Genomic DNA, 13,500 nt, shown 5'->3' with positions numbered 1-13,500 from the left:
AACTAGCTTATGTCCTGCAGGTTCTTCATTGTGTGAGGAAAATAGTGAGGGGGATGCACAGAAAATTCGCTACATTCATATGGCGCTCCCAATGAGAACCCATGCGTCTTGACAGCCTCTTTGTCTAGGGTCTGGTGGAATAGGCCTTGCTCACTTATTCGTGCATCAGCTTGTCTCGCCTTTCTTCTTTCTCAAATCGCCAAACCACGCCTTTTTAGTAGCCGTGCTCATTAGGAGTCTCAATGCTCATTTGACTTTCCTGTTGGCACCGACTGGACGCACTCGTGAAGGGCCTTTATGGGGATTCCTTAAGGAGGTTGCTGACACCTTCAGTTTCCCCACTGTGCGCTTTTCTTTAGACTACCTGTACAGCCTCTCCAGAAGGCAGATGACTCAGGCACTCAAAAAGTGTTTCCTGCACCGTTGCATCGCCAACTTTTTCTGTAGTTCCTTGACACCAGTGTTTTAAAACGTGTTGAGCAAATGTGTATTTATTCTGCTGCAAAAGCGTTCTTCTTTAAACTGCACGCATCGACGCTGGCTGTGAAGGCATGGCTACATGCTAAGGAGATGTTTGTGCCATAGACCATTGTTTTGTTCTGTACAATTCTATGTTATTGTGGGACATATTACAACCAACAATTAAGAAGGGCATTGACATCACACCCTACAGTATGTTTTTTTTGCCTGTGTATAAAAACTGTGCTGTGCCATGTGATCTATTTATGTTGCTGGGACTATTTAGTCTCTGGAGAAGCCACATGATGGACCGCCACGCCGAATCACCACGGTCGTCGAAATATTTGTTTCATGACCAGTCCGCTTTGATGTGTGGAGTATATGCTGCCCTGCAAGAGACGCCTAGCTGGCTCCCCTATCTGGATGCATGTGTGTGCCTCCCAGACATTTATGTTTGGGAAGGAGGGCTCATGCAGCGGTATGGTGGCCTGGTGTTTGGTGGCGTAAGCGTGCTTAGACTTTTCTTTTCGCAGCTATTTTCAAGCAAAAAGAAAAAAAGAAGCTGTGGCGCTAGCCTAGTGGTCTCGTGCAGGGAGTTTTGAAGCTGATCTGTTAGCGCCGCCGCGGGTTCGACTCCCAGTCGTGGATGTAGATGTGATTTCCTTTTCTCTTTTTTTCTATGCTCCATAGATGCGCAAACATACACTGGATGATTTTGCTGGGCTCTGAACCTCCGGATTAGTGCTTTCGCTCTGATGGCCTGACGGGACGGGCGTGGTGTGAGGAAGGTCTTCGCAGTCAGTGATCCTTCCTGAGGAACTGAATATGTATTGTGTAACTGTTAATCCAGGGCGGAAACAGAGAGGCTATTGTTAAAAAATACAATGTGCAGCGTTGTTTGGAGCTAGCGCCGACGCTCACAGGCTCGAGCTAGTTGTCTTCCAGGAGAGGTAAAGGCCAGACAGCTGTTTCCGTTTATTTCCGTGTTCTTCGAGACCTCGCATGCCTAACAATGAAGTAGAAGAGCATTCTTGAACGAGAAAGAGTTTATGAGCGCAGTTTTTTTCATATATTCGAAGATTTCACTATGTAATTCAGCACATCGGCGGATATCCCGTCGGCCGGCTGGCATGTTTTTGCTATTAACGTTTTTGCGATCGACAAAAACGTTCCCCATTGTATTTCAATGGCAGTATGAGCTGCTCGATGCGGGCAATGGAAACACTATAAGAGAAAAATTTTGCTACATATCGAAAGAATGGACCATTACCTTCGATATTTTCGTCTGAGGATTGTACAATTTTCCAATTTTAGAAATTTTTGTCCAAGAATGTTGGACATGTGCTATCTGAAGATGAAAATTTCTCGCCCGCTTTGTAGATGCCAAGCGTAATGTTTCTACCTGTACATCAATCCGGTATTGCGGTATTAGTGACAGGAACACCAGATATGAAAAAAAAAGGCTCTGTTTCTAAAATTGAAACGTTACGGCTTTGGTTTTACGTCCAATACTTGAGTCGGAAACGCTGTAGTTTCTGAGCAGCATCGTCAATATTTAGATTCGTTTTTCATAACCTCTGGGATCAACATGCTTGAAAGCGTCGTTACCAGAGCTGTGTAAATAGTTCCGGCTAGACCAATGGCCATGGTTGAGTACAGGAGTGGTACTGGAAACACTGAAAAAGAGAAACGGTAAAAAGGCAATAAGAAATCACTTGGAAACACTAAGGAACAAGGATTGTGTGTCAGGTGTGCTAGAAATTATAAAAAGAAAAGAAAAACAACTGCAACAGTGGACAGGGCTGCTGATTCTCTGCCCGAGCAGCAACGTCACGCATTGCGAGCGACAGGTGATTCCAATAGAGCATAACCTGCGCAGCCGGGAAGCCCCAGCTTTCCTGACATACGCCAGAAGGCTTACAGCGACAGATATCGAATCAAACATAACCTATAGATCAAATACCACAACATTCCAGTAATCGTTTTTCCTAAAGACTACCCGCGACTGGAATGATCTCCCCAGTTCCAGAGACTACAGCAGACTCCGTCTGGCAGGGAGCTTCTGCAGAAGTTGGGATGCAACGAACAAATACAAGAAATCCAGCGAACCGCGACTATCCCGGACGGCATGCGGGGCACAATTAGAGTGACCCCCATCCCCAAGAACATGGACCCCAACCTACACGATGAACGCAGAAAGGCGAGAGCCGAGTACATCCAAAACTCACTAGCCCGCCAGACAACAACGGTGTATGAGGACACAGCCACATACCCCAGAAAGACGGGACGAAACAACCCCAACGCGGTAGCAGCTGTGATAAACTCGGGCATGCGGAGAATCATCAGCGCGTCGCTACGGGACTGCACGGCAGTCGAGGCTGAAGAAGTGGCCGTCGCTCTAGTGGCAGCGGAGGGCTACAGGACTAAGCGATCCTTAACAATACTAGCCGACTCTCAAACGGCATGCCGAAACTTCATGTTAGGCAGAATAGGTCACAGAGTACTCCGCTATGGGGACCGACCCAAACAAAGCGCAGTAGAAGAACCAATAAAACATGCGATAGTATGGACGCCGGGACACGCGCGAGTGGAAGGCAACCAAGCGGTCGACAGGGTAGCTCGAGGGTACACTTTTTACCGAGCTCCCCCCACAAGCGACCTCGAGGAAGCCGAACCTGTCCCTAGAGATTACTCGGCAATCTTAAACCACTACAAGGGCTGCAGGAAACGGTACCCCCCACCACATAAATCTCTTTCCAGGGAAGACGCCGTCGCCTGGAGGCTGCTACAGACGGGCTCATACCCGAATCTAAATACACTCAACGAAATACAACCACACAATACACAAACAAATGCCCATGGTGCCATGAAACACCCACGCTCTATCACATAACGTGGGCCTGCCAGAAAATAGAGGTGGCACCAAAAATACCAAACCCGAGTGCGGAGCAATGGGAAGGAATGCTCTCCAGCGACCGTCAGGACGTCCAACTTGGGCTAATCCGGCGAGCACAGCTGGCAGCGGCATCCAGCGGAGCCCTGGACTAGGGGCAGACGACCATTGCTAAGAAGACGGACGACACATCTGACTCCGCCAAATTGCTCACCTACTCTCTAGAGCTCAATAAACGTTTTACTTCCTTCCTTCCCGACTGAAGTGGCGGCATCACCAACCATCAACTATTCGAGTCCGCCATCGAGGAATATATTTCATCAATGTAACCATTGTAATAAGGGAGTGATTATTCATTTATATCCACTCGAGCGCCGGCATCGGCATCAAAGGAAAGCTATACAGCTATTACTTCATCATGTAACTATTTTCCTCCATTTTAAATAATGTATAGTTATCTTTGCTGTGTTACCCCCACCCCTCGTGTACTGGCCCGCAAGAAATCTTTGAGGAATAATAAATAAATAAAAGTAAATACCCTATATAGCGCTAACAATCGAGGTATGACGTAAAATCTAGAAAATTCTGCGACGTATTTGATAATAAATCGATTAATTTTTATTTTGAATTGCCGGGAAACAACTCTAAGCCTTTGCGGCTGGTAGAGCGCACAGAGAAACACTGCAGAGAAATTTTTCTCCAAGAAATAGGGAAACAAAAACATTCAATAGTAGCAGCAACAACAAAATCCACAATAATATTACATTGACAGCAGTGCCACGGAAATGAGATGATAAATTCAGCGACAGTCGGTGCCCAACAGGAATATACTCGGGTCGGCATTCGGAAACGCCTGCCCGAGCATACAGCGGCAAGGTCGTTGCGTAGGGTTGTCGCGGAACCGCAGATGATGAGACACGGAGAAATTCTACACTCCAAACATGATTTAGGCTATATGGGATTAAAAAGGAAATAAGTTATCTTGTAAAACACTTATTTTTAGGGGAATTTAGGGCATACTGTCCCTACATTTCCATCATCAGGGAATAGATTTCCATCAGTAAAAATGCGGAATACGTATGGCTGGTAACGGACACACATTTTCTCTTGAAAACATGCGAAGTTGTGGCAGTTACGAAAATTTTTTACCGCATTTTAAGTTTCCTCTATTTGGTAACCTCGAAACCTGGTGATGAGGATGGATTTTTAACGGCGCAAGGACATCTTTGGCCAAAGAGCGCCATGGCACAAGATATTTTCTTCTACCTAAGGTGGCGCCAAAGACCCATTTCACAAGAATTTCACCCTAAAAAGGCCGAACATCAGACCAGGGGAAAGCTTGTGCCCATTGTATCACCGCTGTGTATCTGGCGGCGCTTGGTATCGAACCGCGCACCTCCCGCATGCGACTTCGAAACCTCCGGTACTGAGCTAGATTCCTCTCTCATTGTTCACTGCATAAAGTAATACCCCTGTCACACGGCATTCCTCTCAGGCCTTTTCAGCAAAGGCATCATTTTTGACCAAAAGAGCGAAAGCTTAAAGGAGCGGGGACGCAGCTACACGGTGGAGCCCAAAAGTCAAATAGTCGTGGAGGCTTAGCACCCGCTGCTGTGCTACAGGAGGCTGAAGTGAGTGTTTTAAAATTCAAGTGGGGTTGTTCTGTTCATTCGTTGTGCTCAGACATTTTTTTTGAAATTCTAACTGCTTCCTTAAAAGAACTGCAACAGCTAGACTCATCAGCAACAGCACGTTTTGTGTATTGCCTTGGCCACCAGGGGCACTCAGTGTTGCTGCAGCACTTTCAGTGTTATGAAATCTGGGCATAAAATATAAACACCCGTACAAAAAGCAAAGTCAGACACACCTTTCATATTTAAAAAAAATCTTCAAGCATTGTTGGGTGCAGATAATTTTTTATTGCTTTTTCTTTTTGACATTGGGCGGCAATGCGATCGCAGGTTCTTGAAGGCCGCGCCTTTGGGCTCCAAAGGTCTCTCACGGGCGCCTTCGCCTCTAGGGCCCTTAGCGGCAAATGCGCAACATTTGTGCTGTGTAGCTGCACTCCTTACGCCTTTGGATATAAGGACCTGATTCTCAAAGGCCTGCGCGGTGCCCGTGTGACAGGGGTATTACTGTGATCACGGTAGGATTATGCCTCCGTCGCCAAGAGAAATAATTCCGCACATTTGGGATCTAAATTTACCCCTGGACTTCGGCAGCATACCGTGTTCCTAAGAGGCAGTGCCCTAGAGGACACCATACTCATTTTTGTAGCGGTAGCTACATTACGGTAGAATTTCGAACCTTCAGCGTGGCTGCGCGCCACCCTGTGGCTGCGCCACCACGCTGTCACGTGGTTGGTTACGTGGTGCAGAGCAGCTGCCGGCGGCGCGGCGCCGTGGCTGATCACACGGTTGGTCACGTGACAAAGTTCCACTGGCCAGCTGTAGCTATCGCGTCATTCAAGGTTTAACCAGAGCTAAACCACCGCCAGTGTTTGCTCTTATATAGGCTAATTCGTGTTTAGACTGTAACCAAACGGGCTGTTCCGGTGTCCCTTGAGGAACGACTTCATTCTGGCCTTGGTTATCGCTTGGCTCCGACGTGCAATTTTTGGATTTTTGGTGCTTGCATTGTGGAGTTTTTACGATGAAGCCGCCTTGCCTAAACTTTGGCGGCGCGCACTGTGGAGTCGTGAAGCTGGGAACTATTGGCCTCGCATTCTTCGCTTCGCCAGGTGCGTTGTCTTTATGTGGTCGCCTATTCTTTCCTGCTATTCATTAACTTGTAGCACTCGTTCAGTAGCATGGTTTGTTGTCGCCGGCGGCCGCCAGGCGCCGAACCTGCTGCCTTACACCACACTCAGCTTTTCTGTTCATCAGTGTCGATCCGTACAATCTTAAACACTTTCTGTTTGGGGTGTAGTATGAGAGCTTGGCAAATAGGCGTGGCAAGCTAGCGGCCGCGCTCCTGTGTCGCGTGACAGGTCGTTGAACACCACAGCTCAGATACACGTACAACGCAATACAATACAATACAATACAATACAATACAATACAATACGTCGATACACTTCTCGTCGGCGCCCTGCACAGCAGTCTGCTTTCTCCACACCAACCAACAGACGTATGTGGTCCGTGGACTTCTACGGCTTTTGATGTGTATTATGGCAAGCATAGATCGCGCATCTAAACTGGAGAGTTCAGCAGGCAATGAGCGAGGGAAAGTTTTCTCCTGAAGTTTCACTACCAAACAAGTTAGCCAATAGATTAGTGCGGCGTCGGCTGAAAAAACTTGTTTTCGAGTCACAGGCTAATAACAAGACAAAAGATATAACCCCGCCTGTCACTGTAATCTCCCTGAGTGGATCGAAGTTTATCCACATTTTGAACTTGTTTGCCGAGAAGTTCTCGGCCTTACCGCGATGAATTGTCTGAACATTAAAGGCAGTGGCTTTGGCAAAGGCGCGGGTTGTTTGTACCCATTTGCACATTGTTTGCTTGCGAATTTTGGTAAAGAAAAGAAAATATTTGGTCAAACACATAAATCTTCAAGTCCACTTTCAACGGTGAGGATGGAGGAGAGAGGTTGGGAAGAGGGTGGAAGGTGACAGGTATCAAAGGGGAAAGAGGAAGAAATTCCCCTGTTCACTAACAGGGGAGAGGAGTACCTGACATGTCCTGATTTACCTCCGGCTCTTGGACTTTGCGAGATAAATTAGAGAACACGTCCGTGAAAAATTCTTTGCTGTCACACCAGAGGTAACGCTCAATCATTCGCGGCACCACTTTCAACCGTTTCGTGACCTTCTTTATTTCTCTCATTTTTGAAATTGCATGTCGATGTGCACATGAAAAAGTATTGCTGAGATCTTTTCTTTTTCGCTGGTAATCATCATGCTAAACGAGAAGTAACAGTGAAAGATCACAGATGAGCCACGTCCGTAACAAAAGTGCAGAGCGGGCGCAAAATACGCTGCATTCTCGTCACAGTTCAGAGAACTTTAGGCGGCCGTTGCCTGGTCCGCAAACTTGCAAAAAAAAAAAAAGAATGATTGACGATTTGCGTAGTTAAGCAAAATTCAAATTAGGTGCGCTAGCAGCTCGGTTTTCACTTCGGTTTCGGTGTTCAGATCCAGCGTTCACGGATGGCAGTTGTTTAGATAGCGGAAATAATGTAATTTCTACATAAGTGGAATTGGTCACACTATACATTCATAGATCCCAGGTAGTCTTGCTACCACTGCTGACGCAGTGGTGCAGCGGTCAAGCGATGCGTTACTACATTTCTATGGTACATGCTGCCATCGGTGGGACTTGGATTGCCATCCATGCAGGTTGCTATTCCTGAGCAGGCTCTCACGATTAAGGGAAAAAGCGAAAAAAGCCGATATGTGATAAATGATAAGTTACAAACTGTTCAATGGGACCTTTAAAAAGGCGAATTTATCGTTTGCCTTTTTCGCCTATCTTCTTTTCTTGCAAAGTTGAATAATTAATATCGACTAATTATGTAATTAAGCCCAATATAAAAAAGTGCGAGTTGCTCCATACAATAGCCAGCAACATGAATTTGGTCGCGTCGTCTTAGAGTGTCGCTGCATATTTTAAACCCTGGCTAAAGTTAGCTGGGACACCCTGTACACGTACAGCCACCAGTTACACGGAATGATATTTTCAAACAGATTTTTTCCAAGGGAGATTAAAGACTGGAACGAACTACCAGATCCAGTTGCCATATCTTCCTCTTGCTTTTACTGCTGGTTTAGAGGCCCTCATCTTCTCTGATATGAATGCGTCTTAGTATGTAATTATGTTTCTTATGCGCATAATCCGAGCTTATTTTTGCCTTTGTTCACTGCATGTCATTTTTATAGATACTGCCACTGTTTTATATTGTCGTTTGTCGTTCGACTTGGAGCGACACTTAATTGTTGTCTTTCTTTGTTGTATTTCTTCCACTCCTGTAAGCGCCCATACTTGGGTTGACAGTAAGGACAAACAAACAAACAAACAAACAAACCAACCAACCAACCAACCAACCAACCAACCAACCAACCAACCAACCAACCAACCAACCAACCAACCAACCAACCAACCAACCAACCAACCAACCAACCAACAAACAAACAAACAGACTAATGTATAGTTTACTCATGCAGTTTGTTGCTCCTTCGCCATATGAAAGGCTTCTACTACGTCCCTTGTGGTCTTTTCTTCGGGGTGTGTGTGACGCAACAGTGCAGTAAACTTTTCTTACCTCCCCCCCCCCCCCCTCCCCCCGGTCACGCTTTGCAGCGCAGACCTTTGACTAATAGGAGACTATGAAGACAAGCAGGCTTCGCTCGTGAACCTGGTAATGCAAAAAGTGTCTTCTTAATCCGAGAGTCCTAAACGCGCTTCGGTACGTGGTTCAATGGTTAGGTACGCACCCTATACGGGCTCGGTTTAAGCTTCGGCCGCGGCGGCCGCGTTTCGGTGAAGGTGCGCTTAAAAGGCGCCCGCGTGCTGTGCGATGTCAGCCACGTTAAGAACCGCGGGTGGTCGAAATTTATTCGTACACCTTCGCTACGGCGTTCCTCAAAACCCACGTGTCGTCTAGAACGTTGAAAAAGATAATTTACAACATGCAATGTTTACCAGAGTGCTATCTTCTTTGTAAGGCTTAGAGAGCATTGGGTGCCCTTCGTTTAGTATCATAAGTTTTGAAATAAAACATGAATTTAAAACTACGTTCGCTGTTTTTGTCGGCGTTCATATCACTGCTTTCTCTAACCCGTCAATTCTTGCGTAATCACGGATGTCCGGGTGACCCAAATATTTACCCATTTACCTTGCAGATATATAATCACCCATAGACCCCTGTACCATCACCGCTGAGTGGGCGAGTGACTCGAGGCGCGAGTTCACGCTGCGGTAGGCTGTGGGTTCCGGTCCCGGAACGGGGTGGCCGGTAACCGTGAGGATGTCCACCTGACGGTTGCCTCCACTTCCCCCGGTAACTCGGGCACACGCCGGTGGGATTCGCGTTGACTCCGGTCGGACGCGTGGCGTGATTGCTACCCCGGTTGGTCGCAGCTGCCACCCGACGGCCGAAGCTCGGCACACTGTCCGGTCGGCAGTGGGTGGCCGGGGAGAGGGAGAGATGTGCGCGGTGGAGGAGGAATGCGGTCCCGCTTTGTTTTATTCCTTCTTTTTGATGGCAGTTTCGAATCGTGAGCGAGTAAGGCTGAGAAACGCCAGGCGCCAATAGGTAATAGTATCTGTTAGAATATATTATATCCAGTTATAGTAATTATACTAAATGTTTTAAAACGCTATACTTTGCTAAAACCTTTGCTCCGCTCCGATTTTGAAACGTGCTGGCGATTGTAATCGGTTTGAATCGCCCTGAATGGGCGATAACATTAGAATTAGTTCTGTAATGTCTTTCTGTTGTATATTGCTTTGACTAAAGGTTTAAATATACCTTTCCCTCACGCAAACAGTGCTACAGCAGCAGAGATACATGTGCTCTAACTCATCATCGAAAGTGAGATGCAAGTTTGGATAGCTGGAAAGGCTTAAACAAATACTTTCAAGAAATAACTAGAAGGTGGCTGCGATTTTTCTTTCAATTGGTAATAAATTATTTCGTTCCCCACAAGTAAATTAGGTGCTCCCAATACTCATTAACCTTATACATTCCAATGTTGCAAAATCTATATGAAGCTCAATTTTTTATTTCCTCACAAAATACAAAATGCAACATGAGAGAAAGCTTGCTTAAATTTAAAGCAATCGAAAATATACTCACTAACGTGTAATTCATCGCTTACACTGTTGGCTGTACTGGCTGGACAGGGACGTCAGGATTTCCTGATACACAAGTCTTCGCTAATGGCTGGTTTTGTCAAAGAAATTAACAAGGGCGTCCCAGTACAAAAAAAAAAGGAAACATTTATCACCATCCTGCGCGAGGCAAGTGAAGCTGTATTTTCAGAGGGAAGTGTCTCTCTTAACAAGAAAAAAAGTAGCAATAGAAGAAGCGAGGGCTGATAACTGCGATCTCGTCTGTTTTTGTTGCCTCTATTGCCACGCTGACTCGTTGGCGCAATGGTAGCGCGTCTGACTCCAGATCAGAAGGTTGCGTGTTCGAATCACGTACGGGTCACTATGTTTTTTTTAATGAATGTAGAGAATCACGTTTTACATGTATGGGAATTACCACACTGCGCTTTCGCGTCATACCCTAAAGGCGGAGTTTATATGTTCCCTCCACTTTTTAAGAGCGTTAACTCTTACTCATCACGTTTGGAGATTTCGCGGGGTCTGCAGACCAACGCTGGCTTATCCACCGCGCGGTGGAGGCCGCGGCATCCCAAAGGATCCCCGCCGACCTCCTCTAAGTCAGCGCAACCGGTCCTTTGACTGGTCCCCTGTTTTTGGGCCCAATATAAGAGTTTACCTACCTGCCACCACCCTTACATCACAGCGCCATCTGTGGCAGCAACTACTCATCACGTTTCTTGATTTCGTGGGGTTTCACTACCACCGTGAGATCACAGCGCCACCTGTGGCAGAAACTAGAAAACAGCACATCTCGCATTGAGACTTTCAGCCCCGTCTACAATAAATAGATTCGTTCCGCTATATATACTCCGACAGCCATCCGGGGTCTTCTGTGTACCGAATTTGGTAGGCAAATAAAGGCCTACGGGTTGTGGTATAGAAATAAAACCACAACTAAATAATAGTTTTCTTCCTCCTTGTAATTATGAATTCTTCTTTGAGCGGAGCTTCCCGCTGTTTAAATAAACGATTCGGACATATTGAAGTTGGCCTGTATTGAGAGATTGAGCATATATTTCATAATTTTCCTTTTTTTCTACATCTATCTCGTTCTCTATTGTCTTACGATTGCAAGTACACAGTATTGGCTTTATATTTGTAATCCCAGATCTCTCTTTCATGTTGACGAAATTTCATTTCTCACGTATGAAATAACCTCTGTATGACGATGTCATTGGTGACCAGGCTGTATAAGAAATTTGATGTTGGTTTCCCTGATTCGGTTAAATTTAATCGCATTTTTTACATGCTTATGTGATAGCCCTGTCCCCCGCACCAGTGATAACGCTGAAGATTTCCGGCCTTACAAAAGTGAAAAATACTGGGAATGAACACCTAATGCATTGAATTCTACCACGTTCTAATTAAAAAGAGGCTGCATTCACTGAAAACGTTACATTCTTGACGTGCTCTGCATAGAACCTAACGCGTTACAACTGACCAACCGGTTTTCTGCTAACAATAAAATAAGTTTTTCGATCTGGGTCTTGTGCTATCCGATGAGCGTTCGCGCTGGGTTTAATTACCGCGCAACTACACCAGCCTTCTCGCATTTCAGTCGGGTCATATTAAACGATAGTGAAGTACGGAATCGCCAAAACGTGCATGAAAGCCGCGTTGTACAGGCCTTGTGTGAATCAAAGTAAAACAAGCTTTGACGCACAAGTAATATGGTTAACCGCTGCAAGATACGCTTTGAAGTTAGAGTCCAACGTAGCAGAATCATTGATTGCTGAACGAAAAATTCTGAAGATAATATGCACCAACGCTGATCAACCAGCAAGAAAAAAATACCGCGTGTATTCCACATGTACTATTAGCAAGAAATGAAACGTGAACAAACGATTGAGCCATAAAGACCAAAATAACAAGCTCTTAGCCAGCGGAACTTCAATACTGACTCAAGTTAGCTTAACTTCAAATGCGCGCAGACTCTTCTGCAGAAGTGTTAATCAACCTCATTTGTGTTTCCTTTCCAGGAGCTTTGCGTTTTTCTGTTCCACCTCAGTTTTCTTGTTCGCGTTTCATTCGTTGGTGATACACAAGGTATCACGCAGTCTAAAACGATTGGGACCAAAACTGACGTGAAATTGCTTTTCTCCGCCAAAAAAAAAATTACTGGCAGGGATGATGATGATTGTGAATTTTTTATGGCGCATGGTCATCTAGGGCCAAAGACCGCCATGGCACAAGGTGTTTTTGCCTTCTCTAGATGGGGTAAAGACCCATGTCCCAAAAAATTCACCGTAAAGAAGCCGAGCACCAGACCAGGAGAAAGCTTGTACCCATTGTATCACCGGTGGGCAATAAAATTCTAATAAGTAAGGGTGTCAGTCAAGGAGATACGAAATCGCTAATGCTATTAGCCGCCTGTTTACAGGAGGTATTCCGGCGCCTGAATTGGGAACAGTTGGGAATAAGAGTTAATAGGAAATACCTAATAATCTGCGATTCACCGGTGACATTGCCTTACCGAGTCATTCAGGAGGTGTACTGCAAATCATTGATTTTTTTTTATTTTTTTTTCTGCATTCGCAATGCAGAAACAGTCACCGCAGCCGAGGAGGTTGCCATTGCGCTCGCGCTAGCCGACCCTAATACCAAAGTCGTCATCAGTGACTCTCAACAGGCTATTCGCAATTACGATGCTGGCCGTATCTCTTGCCAGGCGTTACACATTCTACGTTCTACAGCACCCTCTTCCACATCTCGCTTACTTCTTTGGGCTCCAGCCCACGAGTCGCTCAGCGGAAACGCCCAGGCACACACTCTCGCTCGAGATCTCAGCTGCCGAGCCGAGAGTATGATCAGCCACCCTGCTTCCGCTGACACTAATATCCCACGCGCTTCACTATCTCTACTCACCACTTACACGGACATACTCCAGCACTACAGACTCCAAAGGTGCACATATCCTCCCGCACACCGCGATCTAACAAGACGCGAGGCCGTCCAATGGCGCAAACTACAAACTGGCAGCTTCCCACACCCCCTCTTATACAGCAGGATCTTTCCGGAACAGATAGCCCCCATGTGTAAACACTGCTCAACTCCGGCCACACTCATACACATGGTGTGGACTTGTACACATTACAACAGAGACAACGCAAACACCCCAGAGACGTGGGAGTCTCTCCTGTGTACTTCCAAGCCAGCAGACCAACGCTGGCTTATCCAGCGCGCGGTGGAGGCCGCGGCATCTCAAAGGATCCCCGCCGACCTCTTTTAAGTCAGCGCAACCGGTCCTTTGACTGGTCCTCTGTTTTTGGGCGCAATAAAAGAGTTTACCTACCTGCAAATCATGGTCAATGAGTT

General features: G+C 46.2%; 1 protein-coding gene and 1 non-coding gene across 2 annotated transcripts in view; one reads left to right on the top strand and one right to left on the bottom strand.

Moving 5' to 3' along the window:
- The window catches only part of LOC144100587 (sodium-coupled monocarboxylate transporter 1-like), an 81,197-nt gene that overhangs the window by 23,605 nt on the left and 44,092 nt on the right, over nt 1-13,500 (bottom strand). Inside the window, exon 5 of the mRNA XM_077633484.1 lies at nt 2,068-2,135. Within this exon, the coding sequence (XP_077489610.1) occupies nt 2,068-2,135 (68 nt within the window). The remainder of the gene's footprint in view (nt 1-2,067; nt 2,136-13,500) is intronic.
- Nucleotides 10,436-10,507, top strand: TRNAW-CCA (transfer RNA tryptophan (anticodon CCA)). The gene has a single exon. It is a non-coding gene; the product is annotated as a tRNA-Trp (tRNA).

The sequence above is a fragment of the Amblyomma americanum genome, chromosome 8 (assembly GCF_052857255.1).
Source record: "Amblyomma americanum isolate KBUSLIRL-KWMA chromosome 8, ASM5285725v1, whole genome shotgun sequence".
In the NCBI taxonomy this organism is placed as follows: Eukaryota; Metazoa; Arthropoda; class Arachnida; order Ixodida; family Ixodidae; genus Amblyomma; species Amblyomma americanum.
This window is presented reverse-complemented; position numbering and strand designations above follow the sequence as displayed.